The 25,891-nt window shown below is 34.4% G+C and overlaps 2 protein-coding genes across 2 annotated transcripts; both read right to left on the reverse strand.

Moving 5' to 3' along the window:
* Positions 1-46: 46 nt before the first annotated feature.
* Positions 47-5,434, reverse strand: paqr4b (progestin and adipoQ receptor family member IVb). The gene is made up of 3 exons (XM_051124929.1): positions 5,051-5,434; positions 2,423-2,641; positions 47-1,523 (listed from the first exon to the last, which is right to left on the reverse strand). The coding sequence occupies exons 1-3, from the start codon at positions 5,214-5,216 to the stop codon at positions 1,090-1,092; spliced, it is 819 nt and encodes a 272-aa protein (XP_050980886.1). The 5' UTR covers positions 5,217-5,434; the 3' UTR covers positions 47-1,089.
* A 513-nt stretch (positions 5,435-5,947) lies between these two features.
* On the reverse strand, positions 5,948-25,483 carry cmn (calymmin). The gene is given in 48 exon segments (XM_051125098.1): positions 5,948-6,111; positions 6,201-6,251; positions 7,257-7,517; positions 7,986-8,024; positions 8,118-8,192; positions 8,586-8,654; positions 8,809-8,868; positions 9,059-9,127; positions 9,228-9,296; positions 9,384-9,452; positions 9,545-9,607; positions 9,844-9,891; positions 9,987-10,052; positions 10,167-10,226; positions 10,665-10,700; positions 10,829-10,888; positions 11,079-11,123; positions 11,361-11,414; positions 11,535-11,582; positions 12,127-12,768; positions 12,914-13,025; positions 13,076-13,140; positions 13,242-13,298; positions 13,439-13,486; positions 13,716-13,766; positions 13,863-13,916; positions 14,056-14,103; positions 14,690-14,746; positions 15,159-15,209; positions 15,298-15,354; positions 15,491-15,534; positions 15,966-16,017; positions 16,118-16,174; positions 16,583-16,633; positions 18,191-18,247; positions 19,197-19,247; positions 19,346-19,402; positions 19,521-19,568; positions 19,861-19,917; positions 20,043-20,090; positions 20,195-20,248; positions 20,745-20,795; positions 21,664-21,711; positions 21,850-21,891; positions 22,076-22,126; positions 22,819-22,866; positions 23,006-23,056; positions 25,411-25,483. Coding segments are annotated over 48 exon segments (3,429 nt in total). The 3' UTR covers positions 5,948-6,106.
* Between the last annotated feature and the right edge of the window lie 408 nt (positions 25,484-25,891).

Consider the following 25,891-nt stretch of genomic DNA (forward strand, 5'->3'; position numbering starts at 1 on the left):
TGCATAAACACAGTAGCGAAACTCAATTTACCTATCCATGCAGGAGCAGGTTCCAGTCAATATGTAGCTTCTTTATTGATGATGACATTCAAGTTGTGTACATAAATTGCACTACAAAGTCATATTTATAAGAGAGAAACTCATTTAAGCCCTGAGTTTTCAAGTTGGAGGTATGTCAGTGTGAAAAGACGTCGAACGCAGTAGATGCAGCATCAATATTGACTTTAGATTTATTGAAATGAATGAAGTTGTATTTCATTTGCAATAAAATAACAAAGCTGCATGTACAAAATATGACTACTGTGCAATTACGATAGAATATGTAATGTTGAAGTTATAACACCTTTTTTCAAATTTTACAGCATTGAAAATGGAAAATATTAGTGCATACTCTTTAATGTAAACTAATTTCCTAATGTGTGGCTAGTTGGTATACTTCAGTGACTTGCAGGAAAGGCTTTCAAAGACATTCAAGTCCAGCTTGTTTAATTCAAGTAATATTTTACACTGATATACATTTCATATTTGACATATGTAGCACCATGTAAATAGAAAGCATCAGATTCAACAGTAGTGCCATCCACAATACAATCATCTCCATCTGATTTCCAAAAGTTAGGAGGATAAAGTGCATTATTTCACATTTCATTATTCAATATTTTGCCGAAAAATTCAAATATAGCTTTTAATTTTTGAAAAGCGCTTACAAAGCTTTTTTAGGATTTGTACCATGGTATTCTGTGTTTCTCAACTAAAATTGTAGGTTTTAGTTGTAGGTTGTAGGACTGTTTTAATATGGCCGCAGACATGGAAAACAGTGCTAAATGCAAATATTCTTCAGTGCAACTAACCATATAGTAGATTATCAACCTTTAAAAGTTAACATATTGTTTCCCTATCATTTGTTGTTGATGCCCAGGTTGTGTGCCATTAACATCTGTAGTGCAAATTCATATCACTTGGTAGTTGTAAATATTAATTATTTTAAAGGCATTACCATGGCATTAACAACTGATATCGGCACTATAACATAGTACCATCATTTCCCTGCAGTTCTTTCAATATCTTGATGATTTATCACCTTGAAGTTTATTCACTGGGACAGTGATATCCCTTTAACCATGTTAAATCCTCCAGCATGCCCCAGTGTAAGTACATAATGGACAGGACGACCATGATGTGCATAATCTGGTGACTGTTAAACCAGTAGTCAAACCCACCAGGTCTGAAGCGCTCTGGTAAGCGGGAAATATTGACTAGTCCTCCTAGCAATGCAAGAGTATCCATGGTGAGGTAGAGGCGAAGGGAGGCGGGACTTCCTCTGCCAGCACCAGTGAGACGTAACATAAAGAGAACGAAGCGAAATACTGCCTGCCAGGCAAAAGATTGCAGCCGGTGGACGTTGCTCCGTGCTGTGACGGCGCAGTGAACACCGTAGCCAGAGAGGAGGAGGTACGCCAACATCGCCACATGATGAAAGGATGGGTGACACAACAAAGTTATGTGAATGATTGGCAGAGCACCTGCAGAAAGAAAAGTACAGGGAATTAATTGAACATTGGCTAAAAACAGTCTAAGCTGGTTGGCTGGTCTTAGCTGGTCAAGCTGGTTTTACGTGGTTGCTCAGCTAGTCTTCAAACCAGAAGTGGTCAAAGCCTTCTAAATCCAGCCTGCAAACCAGCTACACTCTTAAAAATAAAGGTGCTTCATGATGCCATAGAATAACCTTTTTTGTCTAAATGGTTGCATAATGAACTTTTAACATAAGAACCTTTCTGTTTCACAAAAGGTTTTTTGTGGTGAAAGAAGGTTCTTCATATTATAAATGGTAAGAAAAAATGGTTCTTTGTGGAAGCAAAAATGGTTCTTCTATGGTATTGTTGTGAAGAACCTTTTAAAGCACCTTTATTTTTAAGAGTGTACGATCAGGCTTTTTTTCCCAAGAAGAGTCAGCGCCATGAGAATGCAGTTTCAACTGAGGGTGACCTGTCCTGTTTAGCTCCAATGTGCCTCAACACACCTGCATGGAAATTTCTAGTATGACTAGTAAGACCCTGATTAGCTGATGGTGTGTTTAATTGGAGCTAAAGCTAAACTCTGCAGGACAATGGCCCTCCAGGACCCTGGAGGAGTTTGGACTCCCCTGCTCTAGTTTGTGTACTCTGGCACTGTTTCTGGGAACAATTCTAGTGTTTAAGTTTTTGTTAATACAGGTATTTCAGCTAGAGATGCTGGGATAGACCTCAACATCCCTGCAACCCTACATAAGACAAACAGTTTGGTAAATTAATATATGATGGATGGATATTTACATAGCTGTACTGCATGAATATATCTGTGTAAGGAACCTGAATTTTCATTGGCTTATCAATGCAGTGCACATAACAGTAATCTCTGTATAGTCCTAAATTTCGTAGCTTACCAAGAGTGTTGACGAGACAGACGCCAAACATGTCGAAGCACAGCAGCGTGTCATAAATAGGTGCTCCACCCTCATGGTTCATGAAGAGATGATAGAAGACTGAAAAAACAGTGGGAGACAGACAAGCCAAATAATGCACCACTCCTATCCACCACTCATCGACTTCATCCCATGGGATACTCAAAGGCAAAAACAGCAAAAAACAGATGAAGGGGATACCTGTTGGACAGAATACCAAGAAGAGAATGTTACACTATGAGACTGGTTTGATATGAGTGAAATTAGTTACTGTGATAAGGAGTAAGCCAAATGTGTTCACTAGCATTCTTAATGCTGGTGTTTTCAACCAAATTAAGTGGTGTAAAGGACCTTGCCACTGGACTCTCAAGTAGAGGAAACCTGTTCTGTGAAGTACCAAAACATGCTTTTCTCTTTGTCTGATGGGAGAGTGAGTTTGGTGGATGCCAGGAGAATGTTAGTTGCCTGACTGCATAGTGCCAACTGTTCGGTTGAGGAGGGATATGGGATATAGAGCTGTTTTAATGGTTACAGTGAAAGGAAATCTTAATGATCTCCTAATTATTTGATAATTGAGGCTTTTGTGGCTCATATAGTATGATCTAGGAAAATATGGAGCTTGAGGAGGAAAAAAACCCCTCAGTTTTATTCCTAGGCCCAAACTGATCAAAAATATGCAATTTGATGCAGTTGTTGATATTTATATGATTCAAAAGTAAGATGAAATTCTGATAGCTTGTAATGAAAAACGTAAATCAATGGGATCTTGAACAGTATTGCAGGCTACTTACATAAAATTAAAGCTTAATGGTTAAGCATAAAGTGGTACTCTATGGAATTGTTGTGCTTCTAATTTTATAGCAACAGTTTGGGCAGGACCTTTTTCTATTCTAACAAGACAGTGCCTCTGCTTGTGTGGAAGAACTTGACTGGGCAGTCATGGCCTAATGGTTAGCAAGTTAGACTTGTAACCCAAAAGTCATGGGTTCAATTCTCAGGTCTGGCGGGGATTGTAGGTGGGGGGAAGTGAATATCCAGCACTCTCTCCACCCTCAGTATAACAACTGAGGTGAGACTGCTGAACAAGGCACTGAACCCCCAGCTGCTTTATTGGCTGCCCACTGCTCCGGGTGTTTGTTCACTGCCTATGTATGGCTCACCATACTTGGTCACAAGTCAACTTCTTTCCTTTCCTAAAGCCAAGTCCTAATCAGTTGAACACCTTTGGTATGACTTTAAATGCAGGCCTTGAGCCAAAGACTTATCACCAAACACCAATGACTTGTACATATGGGTACAGTCGTTTTAGACAATTTTAAAACTGTTGCAACAGAGATAGAAATACAATTTTTAAATAAATGAATTATGATTCCATCTTTGTTGCCACAGTTTTGGAAGTGCCTTTTTCTGTTCTAAAGAAGAGGGTGTCTCAATACTTTTGTCCATATAATGTATGTACAAGTCATTGGTGTTTGGTGATGGTTTTTTGGCTCAAGGTCTGCATTTAAAGTCACACCAGAGGCGTTCAACTGCAGACCAGCCAAGTTTATCCACAGTGACTGAATCATTTTTTTTTAACCTTGTCTTATGCACAGAGGCATTGGCATGTTAGAATAGAAAAGGGTCCTGACCAAACTGTTGCTATAAAATGGGACGCACACATTTCCCCAGAATACCATTTCATGCTTAAACATTAAGATTTGTACTCATGGAAATGACTGAAGTAGTCAAACTTGTCCATTATAAGAGGGTGTCCCAATGATTTTGGCAATATAGTGTGTTTTAGTAAATTCTTAGTTTTATTATCAAAGCTCTGCAATGCAGTACAGCGATTGAGAAATGTGGACTTAAACGTTCCTCAGCCTGATGTATGATATTTGATACATTTTAACATAAAATGTGTGAATAATCAGGTATATCTTAAGTTGCTTCAGTCCAGTAAGTGTTCACCTTGTAATATCACTAACAGAATAAAAGTTATTTTTACATTTACTCTGTAAAGATTTCACAGCAAAATGAAACATATAGGAGACGTTTTTAGAATTATACTAAAAGGCTTTTTACTTGCTAAAAACTATGACAGCTGACAGAAGGCAAGTAGATTGTGAAGAAGTTTTTCTGCAAAGTTTTTAAATTTGTGTATCAAACATGATAGTATGCTTTAGAGTTAACATGACTTTTAACAGATGCGTGCATTAAAAATAGTTATTTCTTAGTTCTAAAATCCAACAAACTTCCAGGATTTTAACTGCACTTTTACCAGTCACAGCAATTACACAGCATCACTTCCAAGACAGCGATTCCCTGACGAGGATTAGAAGTAATCTCATGTAATGCTATTTACGCACCCTTCTGAAGGGTGTCACTGGGTGAATGTTGGAGAAAGTAGCCCTAAATTACATATTCAGAAGGTTCCCCTTCTCTGTAAGAGAGCCATTGGATTTCCCCACCTTGCTTCAATAACTTTCCCATTAATGGGATAATTCAGGCGTTCTACATTTTATTTTTACATCCGCAAAATTAATTTACAGCTCCTTTACTTTACAGCAGATGGTATGTTAGACAAATTCTAGATGTTACAATGCAAATTATGGAGGGTATATTTCATACCATGTGTATAGATGTTCCCAAATTCATTGTGCAGATAGAACAAACTTCGCAGACAGTCTCTGTAAGTGGATATAGGCCGGTATCCTGTCAGCACATACTTGTTGAACTGAAGATGTGGCGGTGAATTCTTAAAATCCAAAAGTTTTGGCCCAGTAAAAAAATCCATTGCAGAAAAAATAAATTATGCTCAGGTGTCCTTGACCACCTTCTTCACTTTCCCTTGGGAGGAAAGCCTGTAGTCTCTTCAGATTAAAAAAAAAGAGCTATAAATACATCGTTTTTAAGAAAATGTTAGCTAGTTTTTGCAAAAGTTTCAACTTTTTGGCACCAGATACCCATTATCTCGGAAATACCCGCGTGTAGAACTGCAGTAACTTGTTGCTTGCAAAGAAGCTGTGGGCCAATTTACGGCTACTTAGCATCTTAGCCAATCAGCAGGCAGCAGTCAGACTCAGCAGAGGTCAGCTCACAGAAGATTACAGTTCCTTAAGTACAAACGCTAGCCTATACTGGCAGACTTTGACACACGCTTTTAATTTCTTATTACTCACATTTGTTATACTGTCATGTTAGTTAATCATATACTGGACATCTTTTGGTGCTATAGTCCAGGGAAAGCTTTAAAGAGTTAAACATGGCTTGGATTTAGAGTTTATTTGTATTTATTCAAAACATACATAGCCACAGGAAATTAAAAAGAAATAAATAACAATGGCTTCTAGAAACAAAATAACACGCATCTACATGAAACGTAAATACATAAAATACATTTTTGTTTTTCAAAAGTAAGGACAAAAATAGAATTTAAAGAAACAATGGAAAAGAAAATAAAGATGCATAAGCTACAATCATTCTAAATCTAAAATGTCTTTATTTTTACAAGCTGCTATTTAATTTCAAGCAGGGTAACAAACATTAAAATACAAAACTAGAGGCTAAGGAGATCAAATGACTCAAAACGATAGAAAATTTACAACATTCACAGAAACATTAAGTGTAAAACAGAGAAATCAAGTGAAGATCCACATTTTTGCAATATCACTGTCCACCTCCAAATTATCCTAAGAAGAGAAACAGAGGTATGAGTTGGAAAATGTGCCACGTTGATTACTTTTTTTTAATGCTAAATGTGTATACACTTTATCCATACCTTGGTATTTATTTCCGAAGAATCCATTCAATTTGTATTTGCCTTCCTTTCCTGTTAAAAATAATCAACTTTTAATGCACAAAGTTCAGAAATTATGCAAATCTACACCACCAGTCAAAAGTTTTTGAACTGTAAGATTTTTAATGTTTTTTAAACAATTCTCTTCTGCTCACCAAGCCTGCATTTATTTGATCCAAAATACAGCAAAAGCAGTAAAATTGTGAAACACTTTTACTATTTAAAATAAATGAAAAACTATTCAGTAACTAAAATAAATGAAACTATTTGAATATATTTTAAAATGTAATTTATTCTTGTGATCAAAGTAAAATTTTCAGCATCATTACTCCAGTCTTCAGTGTTACATGATCCTTCAGAAATCATTCTAATATGCTGATTTGCTGTTCAAGAAACATTTATTATTATTATTATTAGAAATATTTAAAACAGTTGAGTGCAATTTACATAAATGCTTCTGAACGTTCTGTTCATCAAAGAAACCTGGAAAAAATCTACTCAGCTGTTTTCAACATAATAGTAATAATAATAATGTTTTTTGAGCAGCAAATCAGAATATTAGAATGATTTCTGAAGGATCATGTGACTGAAGTAATGATACTAAAAATTCAGCTTTGAAATCACAGGAATAAAGTACATTTTAAAATATATTCAGAAAGAAAACTTATGTTCACTGTTATTTTTGCTGTACTTAGGAACAAATAAATACAGGCTTGGTGAGCAGAAGAGAAATCTTTAAAAAAAAAAAAAAAAACATTAAAAATCTTACTGTTAAAAAACTTGACCGGTAGCATAGATTTTTAGGTTATTTTTTAGTTTGTTTTATTTAATAGTGTGGGCATTATGCATTAAATTCTTGGAAAGTGTTAACTGGTGGTTTTTGTGATAATTAATATTCAAATAGCTACATATTTATAATAGTGTGAATTAGAAATTATTCTAAAAAATGAATATAGTTCAATAGTCCAGCTGTTATCAGTTGCAAATCAACACAATTTTGAATGTGTTTTTACAAGTGTGTGTCTATTAGCATTTTACCTGTCTGGGAGTTGCCTTGTGGGAGGAAATGGAACTTGAGGTGCTGCTGGATTTGGATCTGATGTGGTGGTGCTGGCTGCTGCTTTAGACTGGGCAGCTCAGGCTGAGGGAATACAGGTGAAGCAGACACCTCAGAAACAGTGGACACATCAGGCACAGAGACAGGGGCCAAGGAGGAACCGTCAAGGGTGGTGTCAAATGAGGTGACAGCTGGGATGTGAGGAGCGGGGCCCACGGTGGGAACACCAGGGAAAGAGACAACTGCAGGACAGTCAAGAAAGACAATTAGTGGAATGACTGGATTTGACTCATCTCTTAATTTATTTGGCATACAAGGATACACTCTTAAAAATAAAAGTTCCAAGGAGTGTTTTCGCTGTGATGCCATAGAAGAACCATTTTTGGTTCCTCAAAGAATCTTTCAGTGAACAGTTCTTAAAAGAACCATTTTGAAGAACATTTAAAAAAAAATCTAAAGAACCTCTTCTGCATTTGAAAGGTTCCATAGATGTTCAAGGCTCTTCATGGAACCAATAGTGCCAATAACGAACCTTTATTGTGTATAGTATATGGGGATGCCACTAAAACAAACAAATGTCCCCTAATTTTAAGACAAGGGGGCAAAAAATGGCAGTATGCCACTACAAAAAAAAAAAAAAAAAAAAAATTCTGTAAATACACAATGTACAACATTCACAGAAACATCATGGTTTTGAACATTTCTTTTACCTTCTGGTTGTACCCTTCCATTGGTATAATCACCCGTTCCTTAAACAAAGAGGGTGAAATGTGAAGAATATTATATGCATATTTACACACCACATTCCTGTAGATACTTTCAGTGTCAACAAATGATTGTACCGTATTTGTCAATGGATTGTGCATTTGCCTCTCTAGCTCCTGGAGTATCAGGATGGGGTGGAATCTCTCCATCTCCTGAATCAAGCACAGATACACAGAAAGACACTTATCTCACATCATATCTCACAATTCTGACTTTTCCCCTCAGAATTATAAAGTTTATATATTCTAAGTTTATATCCTGCAAATCTGAGGGGATAAAGATAATTGCACATTTTTTTATACAAGGCCAGTCTTAAAGTTTTGTGGGTAAATGTTTGGCCTTTACCTTGTGGTGTCTTGGAATGGCCAATCAGAAATGTGTGTTTAGACATAAGTCAGATGTCCAGACATTGGATATGTATCTGATTTAAAACCAAGTGGCTTATAACGAATGCAAAAATTGCTGGATCTCATGTGGATTTTTGCTTCTATCAGATGAAAGGTGTAAGTAAAAACTTTGAAAAAGCATAGACAAACATGACTAACCAAATTGGTCTATGGATTTCTGTCCATCAATCTCAGGACCTTGGTGCAAAGCCTCCAGGCTTCTGTTCTCTGGTCAAATTAGAAAAAAGAAGTTCACATTTAAATGACCAACCTTGTATTTTCTTCATTAAACTGTAGAATGTAATAGAATTACAACATAGTAGTTCAGTAGCTCTTGGTTGATTAAATAAATAGTGTACTAAACAGAGGGAGATGTATGTACCTTCAACAGATTGGCCATCAGTCACGGGGCCGAGGAGTTCATATGACACTGCTGGATTACCTGAAGGCCATATAAACAAAGTTGGAATATCATTACATTATATACTGTGTTTTACAGTGATTTACAAAACAATTATTAGCCTAACTAAATGCTGTTTGACATGATTCACGTACAGAAGAGTGATGACTAGGATCTTTAAACCAGAGTATGAATGAATTCAAAATAGATGTGAAAAAGAAAAAAGTCGCACCATATTTTGCTGATTTGGCATTACCACTGAGACTGACAGATTCTGGATTATACAGGGATTCAGGAGAACCTACAGAAAGTGGAGATGAGGGGCATACTTATTAGCTCTTTAATACATTGATATTATTAGCATTGTAGTGTAATTATCAATACAAAACAATGGCTTTTACCATATTTCCCAGGCATAGCATCAGGCCTACGATCAAATGGCTGACCACCATAATTAAGACCCTTTTGTCCTGTGGGAGTGTTACAGTAAAATATAATCACTTTTGGAATTTGTAGAAATAACAAACAATGCAACTGAAAAAAGAAATAACAGTCACCATATTTGCCAGAGGACTTATCACCGCCATATCCAAGTGGCTGACTATTGTAGGGTAAACCTCCAAAATCTGAAAATACAGACACACATCATTTAAAATATCTTCAAAAACAGATGTGCTGTATGAATAGTCAACATGCTTTATTAGCTCACCATATTTACCAGGTGATTTGGCAACAGATTCTGGAAGAAGAGGCTGAGAGTTGTATGGTAAATTGCCATATCCTGTTTTGGGGTCCAAGTACAGTAGTATTAGATAAAACAAAATGCATTAAATAGCATTCTGTGTAATGTTTTAAGACGTACAGCTTATGTCAGGTGTTGAATCAATTATTTATTTAAAGCTGAAATATATATATATATATATATATATATATAATAATTTCACAACTACATACATTTTATTGCAAATAAATAAAAAACGGTGAAAAAGTGTAGGGGAATATTAAAGCAATCTTCACCTTGTTGAGGATTGTAGGGTTTGGCTCCATAGTGTTGACCATCTTTACCTATAAGACAGACATATAAATCAGTGTGCCCATTTAGGACTGCTGTTGTGGTTAACATTAACCCTAAATATTACAGTATGAAGAAGATAACATGCCATATTTTCCAGAGGGGTTGGTTTGATATCCACTGGGGGAACCACCAAACGGAAGTCCACCAATTCCTGACAAAATAAGACTGTGGTTATGAAAACTGAGCAGAAGTCAATGTGAAGCATATGGACACATATTTGGTGAGTTCTTATTAAATTATCAGAAAGGATTTTGTTTAGACTAACCATATTTTGCTTGAGATTTTCCCTTAGATCCAAATCCTAATGGCTGCCCACCTTGCCCAGCTATCAGAGTAAAGAAATGTCTAAATATTAATAAACAAGTAATCAAATTGTTTCTTCTTAATGCCTAGCACAGAAAATGAGTGCAAAATCCATAACACAAATATAAACACATTCAATTAAACAGGTAAATTAAACAATACAAGTTTAGCAAAAGGCATATCAAGTCACTGATATTTTTATGATTCCTAATTTTTAGTATTCATTTACAAGCAAATGACGATGAAAGTATTAATACACAATTTTAAAAATGTGGACAAAAGGAAAACTTGTTTGAATGATTTACTTTATAATCTATTTACTTGTAGGTTGCATTGACATGATATTGCACTTATACCTAGACATAAAAGCATCAGATGAAATATTTACTAAATATACATTTGAATTATGTCTATGTTAACAAATGATATAAGAAATATCCATGAAGTAGGATATTCCTACCTGGATTTGTGAATTTGTTTCCATAGCCTCCATAACCTGTAGAGTAAAAACAGAAAAATAATTTCTAAATTTTTGACAAACAGCTGTATTTAGGCTTTGAAAAAAGCTGAAGCCTAATAATAAGTGATGTAAACTACAATGAAATGTGATTTGAAATAATTGACCTGCTTTGTAGCCATTTTTCATGCCCTGAGCTGGATAACCACCAATTCCTGCTCCAAAGCCTAGTGACAGAATTAAGACATATTAATCACATTTACAATATAAACAAATCTAATATATACTCCTTTTATTTTGTTGTATAGGCCTAAACAGTTATATAGGCTTTTTCCCTAAAGTAATTTTGTATTCAAAGTGCTTAAAATTCTATGTATTGGATGGATGTATGGAAAGTTAATGTTTATTTTTACGTACCTGGTTGTGATGACACTTCTCCTTTTCCTTTGGGGTACCCTGTCCCTGCAAACCACATTTTTAGTTATTTTTGGGATTGGCTGCTTATTTCTTATCTTCACAAACATTTAGAAGTCAAAGCACGTCAAAAAAACATTGACTAAACTCAAAAAATCTTTTTTTTATATTTAATTGTGTCTTATAAACATCAAGCTTTTGATAAGCATTATCATGTGTTTGGTCAGTCTGTTTATTCAGTTATATGACAATAAACAAGTGGGGGAAAAAATAATCAGGGTTCACCTGGACTTGGAAGTTTCACCCACTGTCCATTAGGTCGTCCTCCAGGTCCACAATCTAAAAATATATATATATATCAACAATTAAATATTTTGTATTTAACCAAAACTTTGGGTTACAATAGCCCAATTTTAACATGATTTATATTATATATATGGATAATTATTTGTAATTTACCAGGCTTTGAAGGCATAGCTCCCTGCACCTGTCCTTGACCAGTGAGTTCTGCAGAACACAAACAACTTATAAATAAAACTTAAATTACTTAAATTAACTTAACCTTGAAAGATTCCCTGATATCAGTAACAGCTGTTATATTGTGAAGTGAAGACCCACTTGCACAATGTATTACAAAGCAGATATTTGGAAATACTTTCAAATTTTTATTTATTTTTTTATTTTTTAATTAAATAAAATTTCTCTACATTCTTAAAAATAAGAACATATATAGCTCCACAAAGAACCAGATCCATTAAGATCCATTAAACGTTTTCAATGCACAAGGATCCTTACAGTAAAAAAAAAGATGCTTTAGAGTATTAAAATATTCTTCACAATTATAATAGGTTCTTTGGGGAACCCAAAATGGTGTTTCTATGGATTTGCTATGTAAAGAAAGAGGGAATAGGGGGATTTTATATAGGAGTTATAGGAAGTATCTTTGATTATGGTTAACTATACGTTAAATGTCACAGAAGAGGTGTATCTTGAAGCTGTTATATGGTTTCAGGTAATCATATAATGATTTACTAAATCTATAGAGGTTTACCAGGATTTGTTGTTGATGGATTCTTCATTTGAGGCAAAGCTGGGTTTGACTGAATTTTGGATTGTTGCATCTCTGGAGTTTTTGGCAACAGAGGCACCTGTGAAGAAATACTGCCTTGTGGTGTAATTGGTTGTGGTACGACTGGAGTTATGGTTTGTTCCTGTGACAGGACTTGTTCCTGCTCTAGTGCAACAGTTTGTAATGTTTGAGGAGAATTTGTCTGAGGAATGGGAGCAGATTCTGGTGCAGGAATAGCTTGAGGGACTGCTGGTACATCTGGTTTTTGAGCTTTGTATTGTGGAATTAAAGGTGTGGGTGGTTTATAAGCTTTACTTGGTTTATAAAAACCTGGACCTTGCATAAATGGCTTTGGAGCAAGCTGAGGTGCCATAGAGTTGGGGGTTTTGACTTGTTGAAGTTGTGCATTAAGATTTTGTCCTTTTGTTTGTTGTAGAACTGGTGGAAGGTATTTAGTTTGTTCTGGAAGTAATCCTGTATTTGGCTCACGTTCAGCTGGTGGTAAAACACCCTTGGTGCTAGAAGTTACTGGAAGACGACTTGGTGCTTCAGGGCTTAAAATCTCCCCTTTAGGTCCTTTTCCATTGGAAACATCGGCTTTTCCAGTTGTTACAGGCATATATCCTAGAAGCAAAGCAATTTTAGTACAAACTATATGACAAATTTACATAGAGACGTATTTCTAAATGAAAGATTATAAAACTACATCTTTTCATGTCATGTGGAAGAAGTAAATAAAATTACTTAAGTACGTTCAATGATGATTTACCTGAATTAGCTGCTTTATAAGGTCCTTCTGATATATGTTGAGGAACACCATAACCTATAGATCATAAGAACGTAGATATGACTGTGAGGTTTTTACATGATATAGAGCTTATCTATGCAGTTTTTAGAGCCAAAAACTATGTTTTATAATAGTAATAATCACATGCATCATATTACCATTAGGCTTGGCACCTTGTCCATTTGTGGGTCCAGCTTTAGCACCATATCCTTTAAAGCAGACCAATCATACACACATTTAAATGTTATGCAAATTAAAGAAAAAGGAAAAAGAAATACACACCGTAAGCATTACACATAATGAAGTTTACCTGCTTTAGGTCCCTTGGTTCCACCATTGGGATACCCCATATATTGAGGAGAAGAGCCTAATTAGAGAAAAACCATTTAGACCCGTGTAATATCCTTAGTTCTTTTCAGAATTCAGCATTATCCGCAATGTAATAATTACAATGTAGAAACTAATTTATTAAAAAAAAGTTGGTGTCATCCAATATATTAGCCCTACCTGTATTAGGTTGGCTACCTGCACCTCCATTAGGATAGCCTCCATATCCTGAACAAAACCAATCCCATATCAGTTTAGAGGTGCTCCAGTTGCTTCAGTTTACAATACAGAGCTTTAGTGCTTTACCCCTAATAAACAACTCCTTCCCCAATAATACAGATCATTAAGGTGTGCATCTATTATATATTTTAAAGTGGCTTTAAAGATAGCCTTTCAAGCTATATGTTCAAGCACCAAACTATATGTCTTATAAGAGTAATAATGACATGCTTTTTACCATTAGGCTTGGCTCCTTGCCCATTTGAGAACCCAGCTTTAGCACCATATCCTTTGAAACAGACCCAACACACATAAGATTCAAATGATAAAAATAAGACAATGAAAAAAGAAATACTATATGCAGTACACACACAAAAAAGTTTACCTGGTTTAGGTCCCTTGGTTCCACCATTGGGATACCCCATATTTTGAAAAGAGCCTAATTAGAGAAAAATACTTCAGACCAGTGTACTATCCTCAGTTCTTTTCAGAATTCATTATTATCCACAATGTAATAGGCAATGTAGAATCAAGTTTACTAAAAAAAAAAAAAAAATTGGTGACATCCAGTATATTACCTGTATTAGGTTGCCTAGCTGCACCTCCATTAGGATATCCTCCATATCCTTAACAAAACCAATCCCAAATCAGTTTAGAGTTGCTCCAGTTACTTCAGTTTACAATACAGACCTTCAGTGCTTTACTCCTAATGAACAACTCCACCACCAATAATAATTATTAATCTAAATAGGGCTACACTACTACACTACAGTTGGTGTATGTAATATTGACAGCTAGCAGTTGAAATGGCTACTGCAGTCCAAAATCGTAATGGTAATAATTTGAGCCCATTTGAGAATACAGCTTTAGCACCATATTCTTTGAAGAAGACCCAACACACAAAGGATTCTAAATGATATGGAAAAATAAAACAAATTAAAAATGAATACCATATGAAGAGTTCCAATGCAAAAGCCTCTAAAAGCCAAAGCATCTTGGTCAAAAATGAAATAACAATACTGAGTGAATGCACTCCACACATAGTATATGTTCATCAAGTACTTTAACTCATTCCAAAGTACCAGTACTTACATAGAAACCTATACAAAGTAGCCAGAAAGAAATGCTAATTTTAAATAAATAAGTCAGACATACTTAGAGGCTTTTGCATCTGAACTCTTCATGCATAACACATACACAAAAAAAGTTTACCTGCTTTAGGTCCCTTCATTCCACCACTGGGATACCCCATATTTTGAAGGGAAGAACCTAAATAGAGAAAAATACTTTAGATCTGTGTAATATTCTCAGTTCTTTTCAGAATTTAGTAATATCCATGTAGAAACAAATCTATTTAAAAAAGTCCATTAGGATATCCTTCATATCCTGGACAAAACCAATCCCAAATCAGTTCTGAGGTGCTCCAGTTATCTCAGTTTACAATACAGACCCAAAACAGACCTTTACCCCTAAAGAACTTGTCCTCCCATAATGTACAGTACATTATTAATATAAATAGGGCCACACTACATTTGGTGTATTAATATATATTTTAAATTATTGTGAATTATAAAAGATGTACATATATTTTACAGTGTTGTATGTGACATATCAAATCAGATTTTGAATTCAAAACCTATAAATATTTTTTTTATAGTAGTAATAATCACATGCTATTTACCATTAGGCCTGGCTCCTTGTGCATTTAATGGTCCAGCTTTAGCACCATATCCTATCAGACCCAAGATAATTTTCAAATAATATGAAAAACTAAGACAAAGGAAAAAGTAATATACACTATAATTACAGAAAAGGTTTACCTGGTTGAGGTCCCTTGGTTCCACCATTGGGATACCCCATATTTTGAGGAGAAGAGCCTAATTGAAAAAATTCTTTAGATTTGGGTTTTTATAATACCCCTTTAATGTAATACCTCTCCAAAGTCATTATACACTACAGAGATTTTTGTTATCATACACCATGTATTCAAGCGTACACACACAGAAAGTTTACCTGGTTTAGAGCCTTTGGTTCCGCCATTGGGATACCCCATATTTTGAAGAAAAGAGGCTAATAACAGAAAAATACTTTTGACTATCCTCATTACATCGCCATTAGCATATCTTCCATATCCTAAAGGGGTGCCCAACCCCGTTCCTGGAGATCTACCTTCCTGCAGAGTTTAGTTCCAACCCTGATCAAACACACCTGTCTGTAATTATCAAGTGCTCCTTCAGATCCTAATTAGTTGGTTCAGGTGTGTTTGATCAGGGTTGGAGCTGAACTCTGCAGGAAGGTAGATCTCCAGGAACAGGGTTGAGCACCCCTGTCCTAAACAAAACCAATCCCAAATCACTTTGGTGCTACTTTAGTTTACAATTTGGGAAATTTAGCACTTTACCCCTCATGTAGTTTACAGTGGCTTTAAACGTGTCATATTAAAACAGATGTTAGAGCCTAGAAGTATGTTTTAATCACATGCTATTTACCATTAGGCTTGGCTTTTTGTCCATTTGAGGGTCCAGCTTTAGCACCATACCCTTTTGAAGAAGACCCAATATGATTCAAATGACATGGAAAAATCAGACAAAAGAAAAAGAAATACACACCATATGCATTACACACACAAAAAAAGTTTACCTGGTTTAGGTCCCTTGATTCCACCATTGGGATACCCCATATTTTGAAGAGAAGAGCCTAATTAGACAAAAATACTTTAGATTTGTGTAATACCCTCAGTGTTTATAATACCCCTTTAATGTAATACCCCTCCAAAGTCATTATACACTATACAGATTTTTGTTCTCATACACCATGTATTCAAGCGTACACACACACACACACAGTTAACACATATACCCCATATTTTGAAGAAAAGAGCCTAATAACAGAAAAATACTTTTGACTATCCTCATGACTATCTCCATTAACATATCTTCCATATCCTAAACAAAACTTTAGAGGCGATACTTTAGTTTACAATATAGGAAATTTAGCGCTTTACCCCTCATGTAGTTTACAGTGGCTTTGAACGTGTCATTAAATTAAAACAGATATTAGAGCCCAAAGTATGTTTTATAATAGTAATAATCACATGCTGTATACCATTAGGATTGGCCTCTTGTCCATTTGAGGGGCCAGCTTTAGTTCCATATCCTTTTGAAGAAGACCCAATACAAATAAGATTCAAATGACGTGGAAAAATCAGACAAAAGAAAAAGAAATACACACCATACGTATTACCAGTGTTGGGAGGGTTACTTTGGAAATGTAATAGGTTACAGATTACAAGTTACTTGATTTAAAATGTAATAAGTAGTGTAACTTTTCAATTACTTTATTGAAGTAATGCAACATTACTTTTAATTACTTTTTGATTACTTTTCTAAATTTCTAATATTTTCAACTGTTTTAAACCAGGCAGAGTTAACCTTACAGTAGCACTCAACACTAATTACTGTCAGACTTTCAAAATCCTTTATCACTTGAATTAAGATTATAATAAGTAAGGGACAATATACATCTTTATTTTGCGATAACAGCTGGCTGAATGTACATTACCTCACTTATTACACAGCTGCTTGACAGATTATTTAGATGTTTCGTGTCAAAATTATTAGACACGAAACACTGATCTGAGTTGAAATATTTCAACGCAAAGCTTCCATTAAGAAATCAGTTGCTAGCAAATGGCAAGTTCAAACTAGACATTTTAGAGATACAGTGCAGTCATACCAGTTTTCTTACACAACATTTCACCACATAAATAATTAAGTAGTAGTACTAGTTTGTTAGTTATCTTAAAAAAAGGGCAACAGCTGCGTTTGCATGAAACAATAGAGCAAGTCCACGATACCAGGATGACAGAATTAAGAAACTGTCCACATAATATTGAATTAAGCTTTAATATTTTATTACCTTACCAAATGCAAAGCTTCCACCAAGAAAAATTATAAAGCATATAGCACTGACTTAAGTTGCCCCGAATGAGCCTGAGCTGTGTAATAATTTAATTTAAAGCACAGCCACCACAAATTCAGACATTTTTTTTTTTTTTTTTTTTTTTTTTATTTTTTTTTTTTTATGCCTTTTAATGTGATAGGACAGTAGAGAGATGACAGGAAAGAGCTGGGAGGAGAGAGGGGAGCGCGATCGGCAAAGGCCCTCTTGACGGGAATCGAACTCTGGTCACCGTGAGTGCAGTTGCGTTATATGTCATAACAAGATCATAACATAAATAACATCATAACAAGAAATAGTTTAATAGCTATGATACTGGGTTTGAAATCAAATGTTTGCATAGTTATGACAGAAAACACTAGCATCTAACAATGCCTTGGAAAAAACCTTAAAAAATAAAGTTTATGCATAAACCCAAATAGGAAATAAAACAGTTATCGAATAAGCATGTGTCCTATACTGTGTCCTAAACTCCTGAAACATTGGTGTCTCATTTTAGAGCAGTCAATGCAATTTATGAAAGAAGTCAATTATATCTGTAAGTGGGGGTGGGGGTGTGAAAAAATTCAGATGTAATCCCCTTTGTAATCACTGGCATTTTTCAAAAGTAACTGTAATTTAATGACACATTTTTTCTCAGTAACTGTAACTAATTACAATTACATTTATTTTGTAATTAAATTATGTAATTCTGTTACATGTAACTAGTTACTCCCCAACACTGCGTATTACACACACACAAAAAAAGTTTACCTGGTTTAGGTCCCTTGGTTCCACCATTGGGATACCCCATATTTTGAAGAGAAGAGCCTAATTAAAGAAAAATATTTCAAACCAGTGCAACTACAATGTATCATCTAACAGAGGCAGCCATTGCGTGAGTGGCTATCTCTTACCAGAATTAGCCACTGTGGGAATTTCAAGGTCAACCTCTGAATCTACACGCTGCCAAGGATCATTTGGCTCAGTATAATGATGGCCAAATTCAAAGCTCCTTATGTTTTTCTGAGCAGATTAGGGAAGTGTTTGAGTATCCTGCAGGAGAATCAGATTCACCAGTTCAGCTGCTTCATTTAAATCAAGGTAGTCAATCTGCAGCAGACTATGAATTTGTCCTGGAGGCAATAAGGATCTTTTGTCCAACAAAGCTACGTTAGAAGAATAGAGGCACTGGTGGGAAGAAGCTCACCAGATGATCACAGATCATAATAAACTAAAATCTATCTAGTCTGAGAGATCCAGATGCAATACCAAATGGATTGGGAGGAATATGGTCCAGAGGAGAGATCATAGGTTGCACCCAAGGACATTTTGGAACCATCCAGATCATCTGGCACCCAGACCTAGTGGACGTCCTAGCAAAAGAACACCAGGAAGTGTTCCTAGGAGGGGGATTCTGTAACATCTAAGGCTATGGGCTATACATCTAGCCAACAGAGGGAGCTATCACCTGAATTCTAGTTCAGTTCAAGTGTATCATTTCCTGCTACTCTTTGTATTTAAGCCATGTAAATCCCTCACCATGTAGTGAAGTATTTTCAGTCTGACCTGATTATGTTTTGTCTCATGTATATGTGTAAATGTGTGTAGTTTGTTTTGTATCGTCCTTTCTTTTCAATAAACAAATGTGCAATCAAAGGAATGCACTTCACATATTTTTATAGTGGTATTGAACATGGCTTATTCAAACACATTTTACTTGTTTTATGTTATACTAAAAAACTATGTTTTATAATAGTAATAATCACATGCTATTTACCATTAGGCATGGCTCCTTGTCCATTTGAGGATCCAGCTTTAGCACCATATGCTGTAATGCAAACCCAACACAGAAGATCCAAAATGAGAGAAAGGAAAAAGAAATACACATCATATGCACTACACACACAAACACACCAAAAAGTTTACCTGGTTTAGGGCCCTTGGTTCCACCATTGGGATACCCCATATTTTGAAGATAAGAGCCTAATTAAAGAAAAATACTTTAAACCAGTGTAATAACCTCAGTTTATTTCAGAATTTAGTATTATCCACACTGTAGTAATTAAATTGTAGAATTAAATTTAAGAAAAAAATATTAAACCTGTATTAGGCTGCTTTGCTGCACCTCCATTAGGATATCCTCCATATCCTGAACAAAACCAATCCCAAATCACTACTATACTTTTTTATCACTACTATACCTTTTTATTTTTAACAAAAGTTGTGAAAGCAGCATATCCAACCAGATTTTAAGGCCAAAAAATATGTTTTATAATAGTATAATCATAAGCTATTTACCATTAGGCTTGGCCCCTTGTCCATTTGAGGCTCCAGCTTTAGCACCATATCCTTAGAAGTAGATTCAACACACATAAGATTCAAATTATACTGAAAATTAATACAAAGAAAAAAATATGCATTACACAGAAAAAAAAGTTTACCTGGTTTAGGTCCCTTGGTTCCACCACTGGGATACCCCATATTTTGAAGAGAAGAGCCTAATTAGAGAAAACATTTTTTTTGTGATAAATAATTGTGTAATGCCCTCAGTTTAGTAGCCTATTATCCACACTGTAGTAATTACATTGTGAAATCAAATTTATTTAAACATCCAATATATTACCTGTATTAGGTTGCTTAGCTGCACCTCCATTAGCATATCCTCCATATCCTGACCAAAACCAATCCCACATCAGTTTAGAAGTGCAGTTTACAATCCAGACAAGCTAGCAGAAGGAAGTTGACTTAATAGAATTATTTTAAATTTATATATACCTTGTTGTGCCTTGGTTGCCCCACCATTGGGGTATCCTGCAGAGATGCCATATCCTGTAAGTGAGATGAAAATGAATTCACTCAAACCTTGGCCCTGTTTTTCATACTTCACTTAACGCATCTGAGATTATATTACATATGCCAGACCTTCTAATCATGATAATTAATCTCTACTCATTATTATTTTTACTATTGTTATTAATTTGGGATAGAGTTTCAGTATTGACAAAGACCTGCAATCTTTATGTGTTTATGTGAATGAATTGCGCTGTTGATATGACTATGAGATGTGTTTAAAAAAATGGAACATTGACTGAAATCATCAACAATTAAATCTAGATAACAAAGTAATCCTTGTATAAAGGACAGCACCCAGGGTAACATTACAACTTTCCTACACCTGGTAAAGTTATATGTTGTAATTAATCTCCTGACAATGAAAGAAAAACTAGACTACATTAGATGTGCTTTTCTGTATTGACTTCTGTTCTTTCAGAATGAGAGGATTTCAACATATACAGATAGAATGCCATATACAGAAAGAATTTACCTCCAGATTTTGAGCCTTGTCCTTTAGCAGCTGCAGGCCCAGCACCAAAACCTAGTGAACATTGTTAACAAAACACTTTTAATGCAAATATAGTGCAAAAACCAATGTGGTTTAAGATTTGTTATACATTTTTACATCTCTTTAGCATTTGATATGATAGTTAACTGCCAGTTTTGACAGATTTTGTATTAGATTATCCACTTCAATATGTAAATCATTAGTATTTCTAACATCTAAACCTTTACATTTTAATTCAAACAGACTTTCTTTAATTTGTGGAACACCAAGGAGAACTTTTGAATAAGAAACCACTCTTTTTAATGCGATTACAATGAATTTTAGACAATAAAAATCCAGTTTCAAGTTGAGGTTCTGGTCAGTCATAATTATAAATGGTCAGGACTCTGCTTGGCGATTCCAAATGAAAATCATGACTAAATAAAAATCATCTTGATTCTTAAAATGTTTGGGTCTTGGCCATGGTCTGTAATACTGCAAAACAAATTTAGAATGGGTTTCAAAAGAAAAAAAAAATGGTTTGAAAAATGTTACATCCTCTACTGAAATAAATACTCTACTCTAATAAAGTTAATGTAAAAATAATATGTCTTTCTTACAGGCTTAATAACAGATGCTACAAATGACTGCATACTATTTTACAATGAACCTTGTGATCAGTTCTACCATTTTCAACTAATGTAAAATATATTAACAAATGTAATGGAAACAAATATACCTAGTTTGTGACAGAGAATTGGTGGTGTAGCTTTTTTGGTTTGTGATATTTATCCAAAAACTGACCAAAGTCTCCCAAATTCTTTGGATATTTACCATTTGTGTTCCACAAAAGAATAAAAAGTAAAAAAATGACAGACATGTTTTAGGTGAACTAAACCTAATACTTAAATAACAGACTCACCTAGACCAACTCCTTTTTGGGGATGAGCACCCATTAAATTGCTGTAGCCTTAGCGAAAGATTTAATGAAAATTTTAATGAAAGCAAATACAAAATTGCACCAGTTTTATATGCTTAAACAACACAATGGTATTCTAACAAGAACATGTTATGCTCAAATCTGTACTTGACTTGGCATTAAACTCACCCCCATAAGATGGAGCTCTGTAGCCATTACCATTTCCATAACCTAGCAAAAAAACAAACAAACAAAAAAAGAAATTACAGAAATTTAGTGTAATCAGAAAAACGAAGTGTCTAAATAAGTGATAGCCACATTGTTTAAAAAGAACAGGCTTTAAAAAAAATCTAAATGATCAATTAGGCTTTATTTATTTATTCAAATTATTTTTGGTGTACATTAGATCACATACCTCCCCTCTGCTTCAATGCATGTTGGTTCATCATTCCCTTGCCTGTACCACCTAATAACAGTCAAAATATGTTAAAAGAGAAAAACTTGTGATTATGTGCATATTTTATAAGCAAAGTAAGCTCATACCATATTGGGGATGACCTCCATATCCAGGCTTATTTTGTGCATTCCCATAAGCACCTGAAATACAGGATGTATGATGATTAAAATTTTTAGAATGATTCACTACATGATATTGTATATTACACGGTGTTGTTGCTTTTCTCAAGTGAGGCTTACCTGTACCTTTGTTCACAGGATAACCTAATAAAAATAATAATAAAAAAAACTTCATTAAGTTAAGAATTCATCCATTCATCCATCCATCTATCTAAGATCAGTGTTACAAGACTTTTCTAAAATAATGTTAATATACTTTCAAACAAAACTTTCAAACAAAATATTTGAAAAAACCAAGCAAAATAATCTTGTGAATAAAACCAATGATTTATCTAATCACATTTCATTAATATTTACTGAATTAAGTAAGATGAGTTTTAAGAAGTGCACTAATTAAAAATGAAGGTATATTTATTAACATTTTTAGTAACATAATTCAAACATGATTTCTACCTGAGAATTTTGTAGAAGAACTGAATACTTAAAAAATAATATGAAGAAGAAATAAAATCAGTTCTAAATATCAAAAACCTTTAAAATAAAAAAAATATATTTTTTATTATAAATTCTGATTTTGCTCACCATTTCCTTTCATGTTTGCTGAATTGCCATTTGGACCCAAACCATAATCTGGAAATAAGACATTTATTGAGTTTTATAATTGATTAAATTTCATAATTAATTAAAATAAAAAATAAATAAAAAATAAGTTCCATGCAAATAACCCTGAATTAAAACTGATAAATCAACATAGAGAGATTTACAATACCTCTTGTTGACATTTGTGCTGCACCACCATTTGGATTTTGAGGTTTGTACCCTTACACAACAATGAAAAAAAAAAAAAAAAAGTCTTGTCAGAGGATAACCTATCAGGACAAACCTACAGAATCACAAAAATATATAACTATAAAAAACAACATAACTGAGGTTTATGGATGCTCCATTGTTGGATAAGAATGTTTATACAGACACATATTTATCACACATTCTTATCAACACAGCATTGCTATATACAGTAGATAACTATAAAAAACAAACAAACAAACAAACAAACAAACAAAAAAAACAGAAAAGCTTTTCTCTTCCACTGACCAGTTCTTTTACCTCCTGCCATAAACACATAGAGTACACACCACTGCGCATATGTGACAGGTACTGAGAAACTAGTCTGATTCATAAGTTTACATGGCTAAAATGTTCATATTTAAAAGATTATTTACAATCTACACCATTTCTTTTGATCTGACCAAATTTTAATTTGAACATGTTCATGGTGGGTTTTAAGCCTGAGCAGTCAATCCAGTCATTAACAGACTAGTGAGTTACGTGTAAACATGGTAGGATTAACCAGATTAGCCAGACAAAGATTAATGATATGCCAGTTTATGTGTGCAATGTCTCAAATTACATTAACTACTCATAAATTATTCATAAAAAACGTTAGCTGTTTCCACAGATGCTTCCTATCCCCCTTCATGCTGTACTATATTGGATGTCTATACCATTTGTGGTGGTGTCTGAATTTTGAGTGAACAACTTCAGTCCCTGCTTTAATTTACTGATTTAGTGTATATCTGGCAGGGGTGCTTCCAGTGTTGAGGGTAATGTGAGTTACGTAATCAGATTACTTTTTTTCAGGTAACTAATAAAGTAACACATTACTTTTTAATTTACAAGAAAATATCTGAGTTACTTTTTCAAATAAGTAATCTCAGTTACTTTGTTTTCCTAATTATTGACTGACTAGTCTCCTGTCCCCATGTTGAGAGAGAAATCAGAAGTACAGAGGCGTTTTGTGCGTTGTGTGAACATGATGATACTGCAGTTCTATACTAAATGCGAACATGCATTTACTCATCTCACTTGCAAAAAACAGATTCAGTAGTCATTAAAATGATTTAAAACAGTGACTTAGAATATGATGCAAACCTGCAATAATTAAATGATAAATAACACAAATACAAATATGTATTTAATCCCTTTTTATTAACCAATGTCTTTGCTGCTGACCTTTGATGATCCAGTTCAACCATACTAATAAGAAAAATTACTTTAGATGAACTAACATCTGTGCTTCATTTTTTTTTTAATTGCTGAAGAGTGTTGAACTTTCTTCTCCTGGGTTCTACTGTATAGACGTGAATTTACTTTTCATTATTCATTTCACTTTGGTGTGAAAAGGCTTTTACATTTGCTAAAGATACAACTTTTTATATTAAAAACAAACAAACAAGCCCTGTCCAGATTTTAAAAGTAATGCAAAAGTAATGTAACACATTACTTTCCATAAAAAGTAACTAAGTAATGTAATTTTTTAGGAAGTAACAGAATATTGTAATGCATTAACATAGTAACTTTCCCCAACACTGGGTGCTTCTCAATACCCCAATTTGGTGTTTCATGAACCTGTTCTTAAGGAACCAGTATGCAATTTCAGACAAACCTCTGGGAAGTTTCTAATTTCTTTTTTAATTGTTTCCTTGCTCCTCTGTTTTCGAGCCTGTGAGCTAGAAGTCAATTAAATTCCACCATGATGGACATCATGTTCAGTTCATCATGGTCTAAGTGCACCTTGAGGACCAAAGGATTTAGGACAAAGAAAGCTAAACTGAAAGCTAAACAACTTTAATGCACTAAGAATTAGTAAATGAATAAACAAATTAGCGATTTGGACACAGAAGTCATCCTGAATTATTCAGTGTTTAAAAAACAAAATTGCTAGGGTGAAATTTTTATTAATTGATTAATATTAAGTGTCCTTACTCTGTAATTGTACTCTGTAACTACAAATTATTTAACTGGAAATTTCACGTAACTTTAGAGTGATTTTTTTTTTCCTGAAATTCTTAAAAAACACTGTAACTGTTTACTGTCACAACTCATCCATACTGTATCCACATGCCTTAAGCTACAACATTCAATTAGTAATATGCCTTTCTCTGGATAGCATGAAATATTTTGTTTGCTAACATCTCAGAAGTCAAAGAGCTCTATACCATGGAGAACACAGAAGATTGGAAACCCAATTTGTGTCTCAACAACTTAAGGTAAAAACTCTTGCAATTCTGTTCTTTGAAGGTTTAGCTATATAGCATAAGTACTACTGCACACAAATCCCCAAACAGATTTTAAAAACTAGATATGAGCATTTTTTCTTATCAGCATGCTTACCTGTGCCGCCCTGAAGTGTTTCTCTTGTCATCCAGAGCAATAACATCATCCTTAGAAGCATCCATCTAAACATTGTAGATATACCTAAAGGGAAATAACCAGGAAAACAGAAAGATACAGAAAACCCAACCCAATGTGCACAGGGAACAGCTCATAGACAGAAGACACTTAAGTTGTCCACTGAGTTTTTAAACTATTTTGTGAGCAGTGGCACCTCCTCTTAGGGGTCATTCAAAAAAAAAGAGACCAGCTTTCATTTCCCTTCTCTGGGGCCTCATAAAACTTTATGTACCTTAGCACATGTGCTAAATAGCTGTAGTGTAGATATTGACTGCCACATGCTTGACTGATATTAACTGAACATTGACTTATTAGCGAAGTGGTTTCAACGTAATTGCACCTTCGCAATTCTTGTTGGTCAAATATTTACATATACAAACAATTAGGTTTCAATCATATTACTAGAAACATATTTCAACCA

This window comes from Labeo rohita, chromosome 12 (assembly GCF_022985175.1).
Source record: "Labeo rohita strain BAU-BD-2019 chromosome 12, IGBB_LRoh.1.0, whole genome shotgun sequence".
NCBI classification, from domain to species: domain Eukaryota; kingdom Metazoa; phylum Chordata; class Actinopteri; order Cypriniformes; family Cyprinidae; genus Labeo; species Labeo rohita.

Bases quoted from the DNA above. Each gene is read 5' to 3' on its own strand.
- paqr4b (XM_051124929.1), bottom strand. From the start codon at position 5,216: ATGGATTTTTTTACTGGGCCAAAACTTTTGGATTTTAAGAATTCACCG. The intron at 2,642-5,050 runs GTATGAAATATA...TCTGTCCAACAG, and splicing joins TGGGAACATCTATACACATG to GTATCCCCTTCATCTGTTTT. The intron at 1,524-2,422 runs GTAAGCTACGAA...TTCTTTCTGCAG, and splicing joins CTGTCTCGTCAACACTCTTG to GTGCTCTGCCAATCATTCAC.